At 41.0% G+C, this 13,188-nt stretch overlaps 2 protein-coding genes across 8 annotated transcripts in view; one reads left to right on the forward strand and one right to left on the reverse strand.

Moving 5' to 3' along the window:
* Nucleotides 1–10,195, forward strand: part of dmtf1 (cyclin D binding myb-like transcription factor 1) — a 56,990-nt gene extending 46,795 nt beyond the window's left edge. For 2 of the 4 annotated variants that reach the window (XM_059654818.1, XM_059654820.1), the window contains 3 exons: nucleotides 296–691; nucleotides 969–1,101; nucleotides 8,753–10,195. In XM_059654818.1, coding sequence (XP_059510801.1) covers nucleotides 296–691; nucleotides 969–1,101; nucleotides 8,753–8,829 — 606 coding nt within the window. In that variant the 3' untranslated portion in view covers nucleotides 8,830–10,195. Of the gene's footprint in view, nucleotides 1–295; nucleotides 692–968; nucleotides 1,102–3,292; nucleotides 5,245–8,209; nucleotides 8,310–8,752 lie in introns of those variants that run through there. The other 2 variants (XR_009447245.1, XM_059654819.1) reach the window with 2 other exon arrangements.
* The window catches only part of tmem243b (transmembrane protein 243, mitochondrial b), a 30,342-nt gene continuing 26,810 nt past the window's right edge, over nucleotides 9,657–13,188 (reverse strand). For all 4 annotated transcript variants that reach the window (XM_048553961.2, XM_048553963.2, XM_048553962.2 and 1 more), the window contains exons 4-5: nucleotides 12,854–12,958; nucleotides 9,657–10,396 (exon numbers count right to left, since the gene is read on the reverse strand). In XM_048553961.2, the coding sequence (XP_048409918.1) occupies nucleotides 10,274–10,396; nucleotides 12,854–12,958 (228 nt within the window). In that variant the 3' untranslated portion in view covers nucleotides 9,657–10,273. The remainder of the gene's footprint in view (nucleotides 10,397–12,853; nucleotides 12,959–13,188) is intronic.

The following is a 13,188-nucleotide window of genomic DNA, read 5'->3' on the forward strand; positions in this document are numbered from 1 at the left end:
TGAACCTCTGCTTAATATGGAACTAGTGCCACATGTAGCTTTTGAACGACATCCCAGTTTTTACTGTGACTTTACAAAACCTTACAGCAAATTGTAAGCACTTTTATTCTATTTATGCCCATATGTCTCCAGTATAAATTTTTTATATCTAAATAGTTTTCTGAACTACTGCTGTGTCCACTTAGCAGTATGGGGTTGTTTAAAAGGTATAATTCATGATTTGAGTGCTGAGTTTTTAAAATATTATTGGTGAAAATATTTTGTTGACCCAACTAACTCTGACATCTCTCTGCAGCCTGAGGCTCTTCTTCACAGTACTAATGAAAATGTCAGCGTACAAATGACACAACCAAGTGTCATCATCCATGCCGTTGCCACTGATGACATCACTTCTTCAATAACCCAAGCTGACTTGACTGTTGACTCCACAATTGACCACACAGATTTGACAGAGAATCAGATTAATTCCACATCACTTGAAACTGATGCCTACAGCGAGATTGATCATGCAAAGTTAACTGAAGACCAAAGCATGGTTCATACAGACCTTACTGAAACGGCAATTGCCCGCTCAAATCTTAACTCTGATAGTAGAGAAGAGGTGATGGGTTCAGAAGTAAATATTGATGAGTCTGACCTCAGACAGGATGTTGAAGTGCAATCTGATCTAAGTGGTGCTTATGTGACTGAGGTAAGAGCTATAGAAGTCACATTTTCACTAAATTAAGCACAAATTGAAGATGTAAAAATATTATTGTATACATGTAGTTCTTTCAAATAATTATCGTAGAGAATGCTATATAACTCGGATGAATTTCCATAATCAGCATTAAGATTCATAATATTACATTATCGTGAAATATTTTCATTTTTTTAAGCCAAATATTCAAGAGTTCATGTTTCCAATGCTGTGATTTGAATTTGGAGTGTATTTTGAATGTTTTTCAGTAACTGTTTCTACTCAATAGGCTCTCCGTTCCCCCAACATTGAATCAGGCATTGATGAAGAAACAACACTTATTGTTTCATCAAATCATGGGTTTATTCAGTCAACAGATGATATTGACAATGACTCAGTTTTGCCATTAACAACATTGACTGGTAAGTGATTTTATTTTTGTATTGTTAAATGCAAATCTCTTTCCTTAAATATGTATGTACAATTTTAAAACCTCATGAAGAAAGTAACTCAATAAACCAGTTTGTATTTCTGAGAAAATAGTGACTTCAACATGCTGTTTTTTTTTTGAATAATTTCAGTCTTTTGTGACCTAGGCAGCCTTGGTGTTTCCCCAGGGGTCACTTCTAGGGCTGCTCCTCTTCTTGACATATACGGTAACTTATGTGGCAACAACCGCCCACATTAAAAATCCTAGGCAGCCATCTTGCGTCCCAGCCTCCTTTCCTTTAATATTTCCTGCCATTTGAATGGATTTCCAGAACTGGACGTCAGTTTGTCTACATTCTAACCAGCGTAGCAAACTCTCCCGAGCAGTTACGCAAGTTAGAGAGAACATTGGCCCCAACAGAGACAGACCTAAACATCGGCTGCTTTCATAACCTAGAGGACGCCAGCTACGATGTTGATACCCCTTCCCTGAGTGAGACCTAGTAGGCAGGAAAAAATTTGGCTCAAAGAACAAGTTGTCAGGAGGGTAGCTAAGGAAGAACAAAGACACCATGAAAATGGTTTTGCCATAAACAAGCTTGTTGAGCATCTTAATGAGTTCCTTTGTGGAATATGAACCCTTCAAAACCATTCAAATGACCTATCCCAGGAGCAGTATACGAGTCCTCAGTGTGTATACCTCCAAGTGGAGTTCACCTCCAAGCTTGATCGGTTGTTCTCCTGCCTCCCAAAGGGAGACAAGTTGATTCTCCTCGGTGGTTTCAAAATCAGAGTTGGGAGGGAAACAAACCATTGGAAAGGTGTGATTTGGCTGGGAAGGCACAGGGAAGTGAAATACCAACACCATTCTCCTGACCAAAGTGTTGAAGGCATAGCCTGGTCATAACAATTGCCCTATTTTATCAGAGAGGCAATTCAAGTCCCCATGGAAACACCCTCACATCAGACACTGGCACCTGCTTAAATACATCATTGTTAGAGTTGGGCTGAAAAGATCATTGCAGGACAGCAGCTGACAATGACTGGACCGACCATGTCTATATCAGCCTGTGAGCAGAAGCATGTTTGCAGGACATGCAATATTGATGGACTTATGCACTTTATGAAGAAAGATCTACTGAGGCAGTACCTCAGCCAACTTGACGAAAAGAAGCTTCCACAGTACCTAATCTGCCATTAAATCCATCATAAACAGAATCTGCAAGGAGGTTCTCTCCCAGGATGAATAGCGAATGCTTTGATGAGAATGACCAGAAGATCCAGGAGCTGCTAAATGACAAACATAGGGTGGCTCTGAACAGCAAACACCACCAAAGCATGAAGGAAAGAAACCAACTCTACAGATAAATGAGGCCAAGGCCCAGCAAAAAAAGTGATCTAAAGAACAGATGGCAGACAGAAAGAATGCAAGAAATCCAGCAACTCACCAACAGTCACAACGGGCTTAGATTCTTCAGCACATTTAGGACCATCTGCAACAGGGCTACTTACAGCTACAAATGGAGGGACACTGAACAAGTACAGAAACTGAGTCAGTAGCACTTCCAAGGATGCTCTCAACCAAGATTCAGCCATCGTGTGGGTACCCTTGACCATATTCCATGACGTGCTACCTGTCACCACCACAACACAATCCCAACCCGATGTGAAGATGAAAGGACAGTCCTACAACTGAAAACCAGCAAGGCTATGATTGTTGATTGTTTTAGCATTTCAGTGAGAATTCATAGTGGAGAAGCACTTTTGGCACAAATGCATAACCATCTATCTCTCACCTTTTGAAGGAGGCAATCATAACACTAAGATATAGGAGCAAAATTAGGCCGTTTGACTGACCAAGTCTGCTTTGCCATTTCATTGTGCTGATTTTATGTTTCTCCTGCCTTCTCTCTGTAACCCTTGATCTCTCTCCTAATCACAAACCTATCTACCTCTCTTAAATACACGCAATGATTTGGTCACCATGGCCCTCTGTAGCAATTAGTTCTACAGATTCGCCTCCTCCAATATCTAACTTCTAAAGGTCGTCCCTTTGTTCTAAGGCTAAGCCCTTGGGTCCGAGTTTCTTCTTCTAATGGAAACATCTTTACATCCAATCTGTCAAGGTCTATCACCATTCTGTAAGTTTTAATGAAATCTCCTTCATCTTTCTAAACTCCACAGATTCCAAGACCTCAACTACTTATAATATGACAAGCCCTTATTCCTGGGATCAGCTCTGTAAAGCTCAAGGAACTTAGAACATCCTCCTCAAATTTGGTTCCCTGCAGAAATTCATCACCATTCTCCACCAGCGATGCAGAGTAATATCAGCAGTGCGGTCCAATTCCTGTACCAGATGAGGTTACAATGAAGGACTCTTCTCAATTAATTCTCAGATAAAACCACCACCAGTCATCTCTAAGAGCATCTCTGTGATCTAGTAGGACTATGATGACTCTACTTTTTACCTTTACAGCTCATGGGTTAGCATCTCTCAAGCATCAAGGCTGTGGTTACTGTAAGGCATGTTGGGCAAGCTGCATCATCCACAAGCCTGAAGACTCCAAAACAAGCTTTTTACTCCATCACAGCAAGCAGTTACCAGGTGGAAAACACAAGAATGTCCTCACAACTGTCCTGAAAAAAACATAATCACCAACTCTTGCCACAGACAAAAGAAACTGGAGAACAAGTATCCTTAACAGGACAAGGTGGCAACTGAATGCAAACAAGGACTGTGTGAAAACCTCTGGATTCCATTCCCATCTCATCAAACACTGCTCACCTCACCAGTGACAGTGTGCGCACATCCTGCGTTAGTCTAGTCAGTCATCTCAGGACAACTCCAGAATACAAGATCATCTTTGGTCTCCAGGGACTGCCTAATAAGGATGGTCAGGTTTGCGGGAAAAGGCAAACATTTGCAGACAAAATTTAAAGCAGAGGAGTTTGATGTAGTACATATAGAAGATTGAGAAGATCAAAGAAGACTTTAATTTATATACTGTTGTGCTTTTCATAACGTCAAAGTCTCAAAGCAATTTATAGCCACTGAAATATAATCACTGATGAATGCATGAAATACAGCAGCTATTTTGTGATGAGCAAGCTCCTAATGATCATAAGCAGATTATTCTGGTAATATTGACTGAAGCGTAACCTCTCTTACATTGACCGTCAGACAGATAAGGTCTCAGTTTATCATCCTATCCAACTAATAACATCACCAGTGTAGCATTCACTCAGTAAGTGCACTGGAGAGTTAGCCTGGATTATGTGCTCAAGGTTGGAGTGGGACTTCAACACTGAGTCTTCGTGGCTCCAAGACAACTGAGCCACAGCTGACTTGCAAGAGGAGGCACAATATAAAGGATGTAATTTTGAAAGGGTGCAGAATCAGATATCTGGGGTATATGTGCACAGACTACTGAACATGAATTGCTTGAGAAATGGGTAAAAGGGTGTATGATTATGGGTTTCAAAAAGAAAGTATAAAAGCTGTTCAGGGGCAGGAAAGAGAAAAACCAAAAGAACTGCAGATGCTGCAAACCAGAAACACACACACATTGCTAGAAAATCTCAACAGATCTGGCAGCATCTGTGGAGAGAAATCAGAATTAACATTCCAGGTCGAGTGACTCCTCTTCAGAACTGATGGGAGCTAGAAAAAAGATTTTTTTTCATGTATAAGAAGGGGGAGAGGGTAAGGAGTAAACAATAGGTCAAGATAGAACCTAAAAAGAGAAAACAACAGTTGGCCAGACTGAGGAGTGGATGACAGTCAGCCGAGGGGAATGAATAATTGCTAATGGGGACTATTGATGGGTTGTGGCTAACAATGGGCCTAGTGAGAGGGTTTTGGAGTAAGAACATGGGAGGTGCCTGAAGCCCTAAAATTGTTGAACTCAGTATGGAGTCCAGGAGGCTGTAGAAGTCCCCAAGAGGAAAATAAGGTGCTCTTCGTGTAGCTTGTGCTGAGCTTCGCTGGAGCACTGCAGCAAGCCTGAGAGACATTGGCCAGGAAACAAGTTGGTATGTTGAAACTTTTATAGATCACTGGTCTGGCCTAGATGGCATAGTTGTATCAGTGATAATGGGAACTGCAGATGCTGGAGAATCCAAGATAATGAAATGTGAGGCTGGATGAACACAGCAGGCCATGCAGCATCTCAGGAGCACAAAAGCTGACGTTTCGGGCCTAGACCCTTCATCAGAGAGGGGGATAGGGTGAGGGTTCTGGAATAAATAGGGAGAGAGGGGGAGGCAGACCAAAGGTGGAGAGGAGAGTATAGGTGGGGAGGTAGGGAGGGGATAGGTCAGTCCAGGGAAGACGGACAGGTCAAGGAGGTGGGATGAGGTTAGTAGGTAGGAGATGGAGGTGCGGCTTGGGGTGGGAGGAAGGGATGGGTGAGAGGAAGAACAGGTTAGGGAGGCAGAGACAGGCTGGACTGGTTTTGGAATGCAGTGGGTGGAGGGGAAGAGCTGGGCTGGTTGTGTGGTGCAGTGGGGGGAGGGGACAAACTGGGCCGGTTTTGGGATGCAGTGGGGGAAGGGGAGACTTTGAAGCTGGTGAAGTCCACATTGATACCATTAGGCTGCAGGGTTCACAGGCGGAATATGAGTTGCTGTTCCTGCAACCTTCGGGTGGCATCACTGTGGCACTGCAGGAGGCCCATGATGGACATTTCATCTAAAGAATGGGAGGGGGAGTGGAAATGGTTCGCGACTGGGAGGTACAGTTGTTTACTGCGAACCAAGCGGAGGTGTTCTGCAAAGTGGTCCCCAAGCCTCCGCTTGGTTTCCCCAATGTAGAGGGAGCACATACTGTGCACATCTGCCAATGTGATATACTGTATTCATTGTACCCGGTGTGGCTTCCGCTACATTGGGGAAACCAAGCGGAGGCTTGGGGACCGCTTTGCAGAATACCTCCACTCGGTTCGCAATAAACAACTGCACCTCCCAGTCGCGAACCATTTCCACTCCCCTTCCCATTCTTTAGATGACATGTCCATCATGGGCCTCCTGCAGTGCCACAATGATGCTACCCAAAAGTTGTAGGAACAGCAACTGATATTCCGCTTGGGAACCCTCCATCCCAATGGTATCAATGTGGACTTCACTAGCTTCAAAATCTCCCCTTCCCCCACTGCATCCCAAAACCAGTCCAGCCTGTCTCTGCCTCCCTAACCTGTTCTTCCTCTCACCCATCCCTTCCTCCCGCCCCAAGCCACACCTCCATCTCCTACCTACTAACCTCATCCCACCTCCTTGACCTGTCCGTCTTCCCTGGACTGACCTATCCCCTCCCTACCTCCCCACCTATACTCTCCTCTCCATCTTCAGTCTGCCTCCCCCTCTCTCCCTATTTATTCCAGAACCCTCACCTCATCCCCCTCTCAGAAGAAGGGTCTAGGCCCGAAACGTCAGCTTTTGTGCTCCTGAGATGCTGCTGGGCCTGCTGTGTTCATCCAGCCTCACATTTTATTATCTTAGATAGCATAGTTGTTCAGGTGTGAGCACTACACTGAGGAAGGATGTTAAAATATTGGAAGGGTTACAAAAATAGATTTGCGGGAATGAGGGACTTGAGTTCCACAATGGATTAGAGAGCTGGAACTGCAAGAGGAGTGACTGAATGTTCAGAACACAAAGGGGTTGCATAAGGGTGAGTTGAGTCAATTGTTTGCAGTGGGTGACGGATTAAAAAGTAGAGACCACAGATTTAAAGTGATTGGTCAAAGAACCAAAGGTTACACAAGGAAAATGGCTTTTAAATAAAATAATTTTAAGATCTGGAATGCAATGCCTGTGTGTGGCGAGGGGCCGGGGCGGGGGCGGGAAGGCAGTTTCAAGGAAATTGTATAAGCACCTGAATGGAAAATATTTGTGTATCTGCAGAAAAACAGCAGAGAGCAGAACTAGCTGAGATGCTCTTAGAGAACCAGCATGGGCCTGATAACCTGAATGGACACTTCCTATGCTTATAAACATTCTTTGCAACATTAGTATGAAATGCTTATGTTTTTGAATATGAAGCCTTTTCTTTTTTTCCCATTAATGATACCAAGTAAGTGAGAGATGTCAGTGCTAGAGAATGGACACTTCTCCATTTTGTGCACCCAATGTCAGCATCACCACATACAAGCCCAGCTTGGTAATGCAGGGGTAAATGTCTTTTTTTTTCAAATTCAGTCACAGGATGAGTGTGTCACTGGGAAGGCCAACCTTTTGTCTTCCTTAATTGCCTTTAAAGGAGTGGAACTTACATGTGGTAGTATTCGAATGCCCTTTACCTTCTCAGAAGCCACAAGGTGGGCGTTGCTGCAGTACATCTTAGATGTTAAGAACTGCAGCCACATTTAGTCAGTGGTGGATAAATGCTTTTGGAGCTACACTCAAGTGGACCTATTCCATCACTCCTGGCTCATCTTGTAGTTAATCTCAGTTTTGAAGAGTCAGTAGTCGAATTATTTGGTACAATATGCAATTTTTTTAAAAAATTACACTTGTTGGTGGCTGTTCTGATTAATAGTAACCCCTCAGGATGTTAGTGGTGGGAGAATCAAACAGTAAAGCCAATGAACTTAGTGAACTATTATTGCAATTCTTATGTTGGAGATGCCCATTTGCTGCACCAAACAGCTATTACCTTAAGTACTAAAGCACAAGGAAACAATAACATTCATCATCTTTATAGCCTCCAAGACAAAGCACCCAACTGATCAAGTCCATTCAGGCCCACGTGAATCGTTCCATACTCTATCCTTTAAAGAAATGACTATTGGTAAAACATCCGAGTGAGTAATCCTTTCACAGAATTTCCTGATCACTAAGTAGCTTAAAGTAAAAATCTGATGTCACAATTGATGAAGCAAGATATACGTCCTTTGTCTCAGCAGCACAAAAATCCTCATTCACAAATATTTCTTCATCTGCACTTATCCTTCTACACTTTTATTTTTAAAAAGGAAATCTACATGGTATTAAGTGTTTTTACAAGGACTCTAATCCACAATGATTATTTTGGGGAGCTGTTCTCCAAATCACTAGTCTTGCTCAGAACTTGTTCATCTTTTTTTTACTCCTGCCTTCTAGTTGTGTGACTTTTATCAGAACATTGAAATTGAGCCAGGCTCCAGACCTCAAAACAACCTTGATCCAGCCATGGACGCAAGAGCTGAATGCCAGAGATGAGGTAAGAGGAGCTGTCCTTGACAGCAAGGTATCAGTCAACCAAGTACAGTACCAAGGAGCCTTAACAAAACCAGACATCATTTGGGGGGTCAATGGGAAAACTCTTCAAATGGCTTGCATCACACTTGGTACAAAACAAGATTGGTCCTTGATGAAGCCAGTCACTGCAGTTTCAACTTGCCCCTCCAATTCAGTGGATGGATACAGTCTATGCTCCAGAGATTGGAGCTGAGGCAGTGCAAACTAGCTCTGTATTCGAATCTCTGTAGGGAGTGCTTGATGCTGATATTTGGGTTTCTGAAATGAAGAGTGTTCCATTTCTCAGCACTAACTACCCTCAGCTAGATGAGTATTTTTAAAAACAAAGAATTGCCGACTTCCAGATGTCCTACAAAGTTTCGAATACCTAATTGACACTCATGAAGATTCAAATTCTCTTTTCAGATCCCATTTTACAACCCCAAGGTGACTGTTCAGACATCATTGGCTCAACACTGGAAACCCCAGATACTGATGATTGAAGAGAACTTCTGTATATCTGTTGTGCTGTCTTTTTAAGAGTGACTAATTCAGCATTGTTCACCAACTATGAAATGTCAATAGTTAATGCTCTTGATAATTCAACATTTAAATGTATGGTGCTGCCTGAGACAAACTGCATAAAATGAAGAGAGTAGTTTTAGAAACAATTTAATTTCCTATGGTGCAAGTTTACTCAACAGTGTAAACTAGACAATGGCACTTTGCCAAGACATCAAATTTCTAACTCTTAGAAAAACTACATGACCTTTCCCCTCAAATTAGGTCAATGTTGACAGTATTATACCAAGTTGAGGAACTCCTTCTGAAATGGGAGCAGACAGATAAAGTATTTTTTAACTAGATAAACCATCAAACTGAAAGGTGTTAAAGTATATTACCAACATCATACTTAGCAGCTATGTTTCTCGTTGAATAATTCTTAAACTGTTTTAAATTCTGCAAGTCAAAGATACTGAACCAAGTTGCACATTCTTTGAGCGGAAAGGGGTTTTTTGATATGTAATTCTTAATGTGATTCAAATACATGTTTCATACATCTGTTTACAGAATTTCAGAAACATGTATACCAAGACTTTTTAGTTATATGGAGAAAGAACATTCCCTTCTCCCCCTCAAAGAAACTACCTTTCACTATTGTGTAGGTGAGGTACATGCATGTACATGCTAGGGGCCTAGGCTTAAATGCAGAGAAAAGTACCTACCAAAAGCAAACTTGCACTACAGTGACAATAAATTTAAATACTTGTCAAAAATTGAGACCTCCAGGAGTCAATTAGTATTCAACTTATTTTTGTGTACAAAAGTGTAGACAAGTTCAGTGTATATAAATTATTTTATTACTATTTATTCTTTAAAACAAAGTCAATGCTTTCTTACAGTTGTATTGTCTAGTATTGGTTCACAGGCTCGGTTTGGCTATTTTATTGTAAAAATCCAGTAGTTAAGTGGCTGCATAGTGCAATTATTTCGTTACTTAAGACAAAATAAAAGTATATTTGTCCTGCAGTATCTTTATTTCTACTTTTTGTTGTACTTTAACATGTCATTTGTCCTTCAAGTGCTTTGTATAATTAAAAAAACAATTTGCATGAGAGAGAGAAAAACATCCTTTACAAAAAGAGTGTGTGAGATCTCAAAACCTTGGCAAGTCTGGAATGTTCATTTAGTGCAAGTCTTAAAATGTATTTTGGAGAACAAACTGCATTAATGTTTGTGGCATCAACCCCAGCTCACGTAGGACAAGAGTCTGCATCCAGTTTGCCCCAAGTTCTGTATTACAATACAAAGCTGGTAAGGAAATTCACTTCACATTTACAAAACATTCTTTCTTGCTGTGCAAACCAGAAATTCCATTTCTACAGTAGAGAAGTTCATTTGTCATCTTCATTTATCAGCAAGTGAATTGGAGGTGATACTGAAAAGTCATTTACCAACATCATGGAAGTACAGGTTGGCACATATGCACAGCAAAAGGATGGAAAATAAATTGTAGTAGATTAAGTTCCGAAATTTAGGTTCCAAGTCACCTTGGCGATACCAGAAAATCTGAAAAACATTAAATAAGAGTGCTCTAAATGTCAGATCCACTTATTTTACATTACAGGCACTTCAAATGGTTATGTATGGGGCAGAGAAGTTCTCAGTAAAATCTGGATATATTTTGCAAATTGATATTTTACATAAACATATGGCCTCTTGTACGTAAAGAACCAAGACCATACACGGTTTCCCCATGGCTTTCCGCGTAAAAAGCAATTTAATAGCATTTTCAGTTCATATCTATGTTTGGATTGTATACAGGAGACCAGAGTTCCAAAGTCGAATATCAGTCAACCAATAGACTATTTGCAAGGCTTCAAATGAAACCCTATGCCTACAATAGATTTTTTTTATAAAAAATGAGTTTAAATCAGCTTTCTGAACACAAAAATGATTGGCTATCCTAATAAATCCTATGGAAGAAGGAAATGCAGCATGTTTGGGAAGTTTTACTGGTTGACTGTGTCATTGTCAAAAGGTATATTCCTGAAACTACTTTAGTCACCTTTCAAAGGGCCAATATATTCATTTGGTGTAAGCAGTTTCACAAGATTTAGGAGCAGAATTAGGCCAGTTGCCCCATTAAGTCCACTCAGCCATGCAATCGGGGCTGATATATTTCCCAACCACATTCTCCTGCCTTCTCTACGTAACGCTTAATCCCCTTACCAAACAAAAACTTCTGTCCAAGTCTCCACAGCCCTCTCTGGCAATGAGTTCCACAGATTAACCAGCTTCTGGCTGAAAAGAAATCCTCATCTCAGCTCTAAAAAGGGCCTTCCAAAAAGAATGGGTACCCTATGAAAACAGTCCGCTGATTCCTCAGCAATAAACCCAAACAAACAGACAAAACCGGCTCAGAAACCATAACCACTCTCCCCTACATCAAAGACATTTCCGAAATGACTGCCAGACTACTCGGACCTCTTGGCATCAGGGTAGCCCACAAACCCACTAAAACAGCAGCTAATGAACTTAAAAGACCCTATACAGACAACAAATAAAATGAATGTAATCTACAAAATACCTTGCAAGAACTGTGACAAACACTACATTGGACAAACTGGCAGAAAGCTAGCCACCAGGATACGTGAACATCAACTAGCCACAAAACGACATGACCCACTATCACTAGTATCCTTACATACAGATAAGGAAGGACGCCACTTTGATTGGGACAACACATCCATCCTAGGACAAGCCAAACAGAGACATGCACAAGAATTCCTAGAAGCATGGCATTCCAACCGGAACTCCATCAACAAACACATTGATTTGGAGCCAAGTGACCATCCCCTGAGAAAAAGAACAGGAAATGACATCACCAACCCAAGGAAACCTAAACAGATAAATAGAAAGCGGGACATAACACCAGCGCTTCGTCGGAGGCTCACTGATGATGTTACCTAGAATGGTGACGAAATGTCTGAAAACTAACCTTCTAGCTCAGCGAACAAACTCACATCCAGGGTCTTCCAATTCTGACCCCAAGCTGACTCAACCTGCCTGTTTCCTGAAGGCAAAGGCCCTGTAAAACATGGACAAAATATCCAACCACCAAGACTTCAGCTGCTACAAGTATTTGGGGCAAAGACACTGCATTTTCAGGTCCAGCTCCAATTTCTGTCCTGATGCACACAGCAGTAAATTACACTGCCATTCTGATTATAGGGCCACAGGAACTTAGGAGCCCATTAAAGGTGAACTTAAATAAAATAGTAGAGTTAAGAAAAACCATAAGGGTGAATAAATTATGAACATTTGAATTTGCATGTTCAATTTAGCATTAAACTCAAGTAAATTATTGCTAATTATTTTGTAGTTTGATCTTTTCCCCAGTGTCAGTGACCAACTCAACTTAGAAAGTTGATCATTTTGCTGAAAATTTCCACTATGCCTACAGTGAGGGTTAAAAATTTAATATTAACATGACAAGGAAATTTCAAAAAACTACACTTCCGAAATCATTTAAGAGCAAAAATAAAGTAAAAACTACCCAGTGTTGTTCTTACTGCCTCAGACTCTCAGTATCCTCTTTCTGTAAATTATAACTATCTTAATTGTTAACTCCAAGCTTTTCAAATTCACCGTCCTTCCTGAAGGTTCAATAGCCAGGAATATTTCATTTCAGATCACATCAGGTTGTAGATAAGTTTCAAATGGACACTTCAGCAAACCCTATTTAATACAAATCTGCACTTCAAGTAATTTAACGAAGTGTGAAGCTGGATGAACACAGCAGGCCAAGCAGCATCTCAGAAGCACACTGAGATGCTGCTTGGCCTGCTGTGTTCATCCAGTTTCACACTTTGTTATCTTGGATTCTCCAGCATCTGCAGTTCCCATTATCACTTCAAGTAATTTAATTAGTTACTAAAATTACTCATGCAGCCACTCAAACATCTACACAATTATTTAAAAAATGCTATCACTTCTGAAAAACATTACAAAATCAATACTTACAAGAACACCAATGGAGGCGCAAGTCAGCAAGATGCAGACAACAAAGAAAACATTCAGTGGTTTTGGAGGTAATTGTGGGAAAACAAAAGCACTAATAATCGTTACCTGTAGAAAATAATTGAAAAAGCTGACATTAGACAGCACCATCAAATGTTTCTTACCCTTCCAAGGTAGTAAGGTTTGCACAAAGAAAACCAATGAGACCAAAATTTCTTTGCCTGCTACTGATTTCCAGTCATACAATTTTATCCCTCCCATTGGCTAGTCCATCTTCTTTCTAACACAATACCACCTCCATAGTCTAAAGAAACAGATAACATCTAAAATGATAACTG

Source organism: Stegostoma tigrinum, chromosome 25 (genome assembly GCF_030684315.1).
Source record: "Stegostoma tigrinum isolate sSteTig4 chromosome 25, sSteTig4.hap1, whole genome shotgun sequence".
Lineage (NCBI taxonomy): Eukaryota > Metazoa > Chordata > Chondrichthyes > Orectolobiformes > Stegostomatidae > Stegostoma > Stegostoma tigrinum.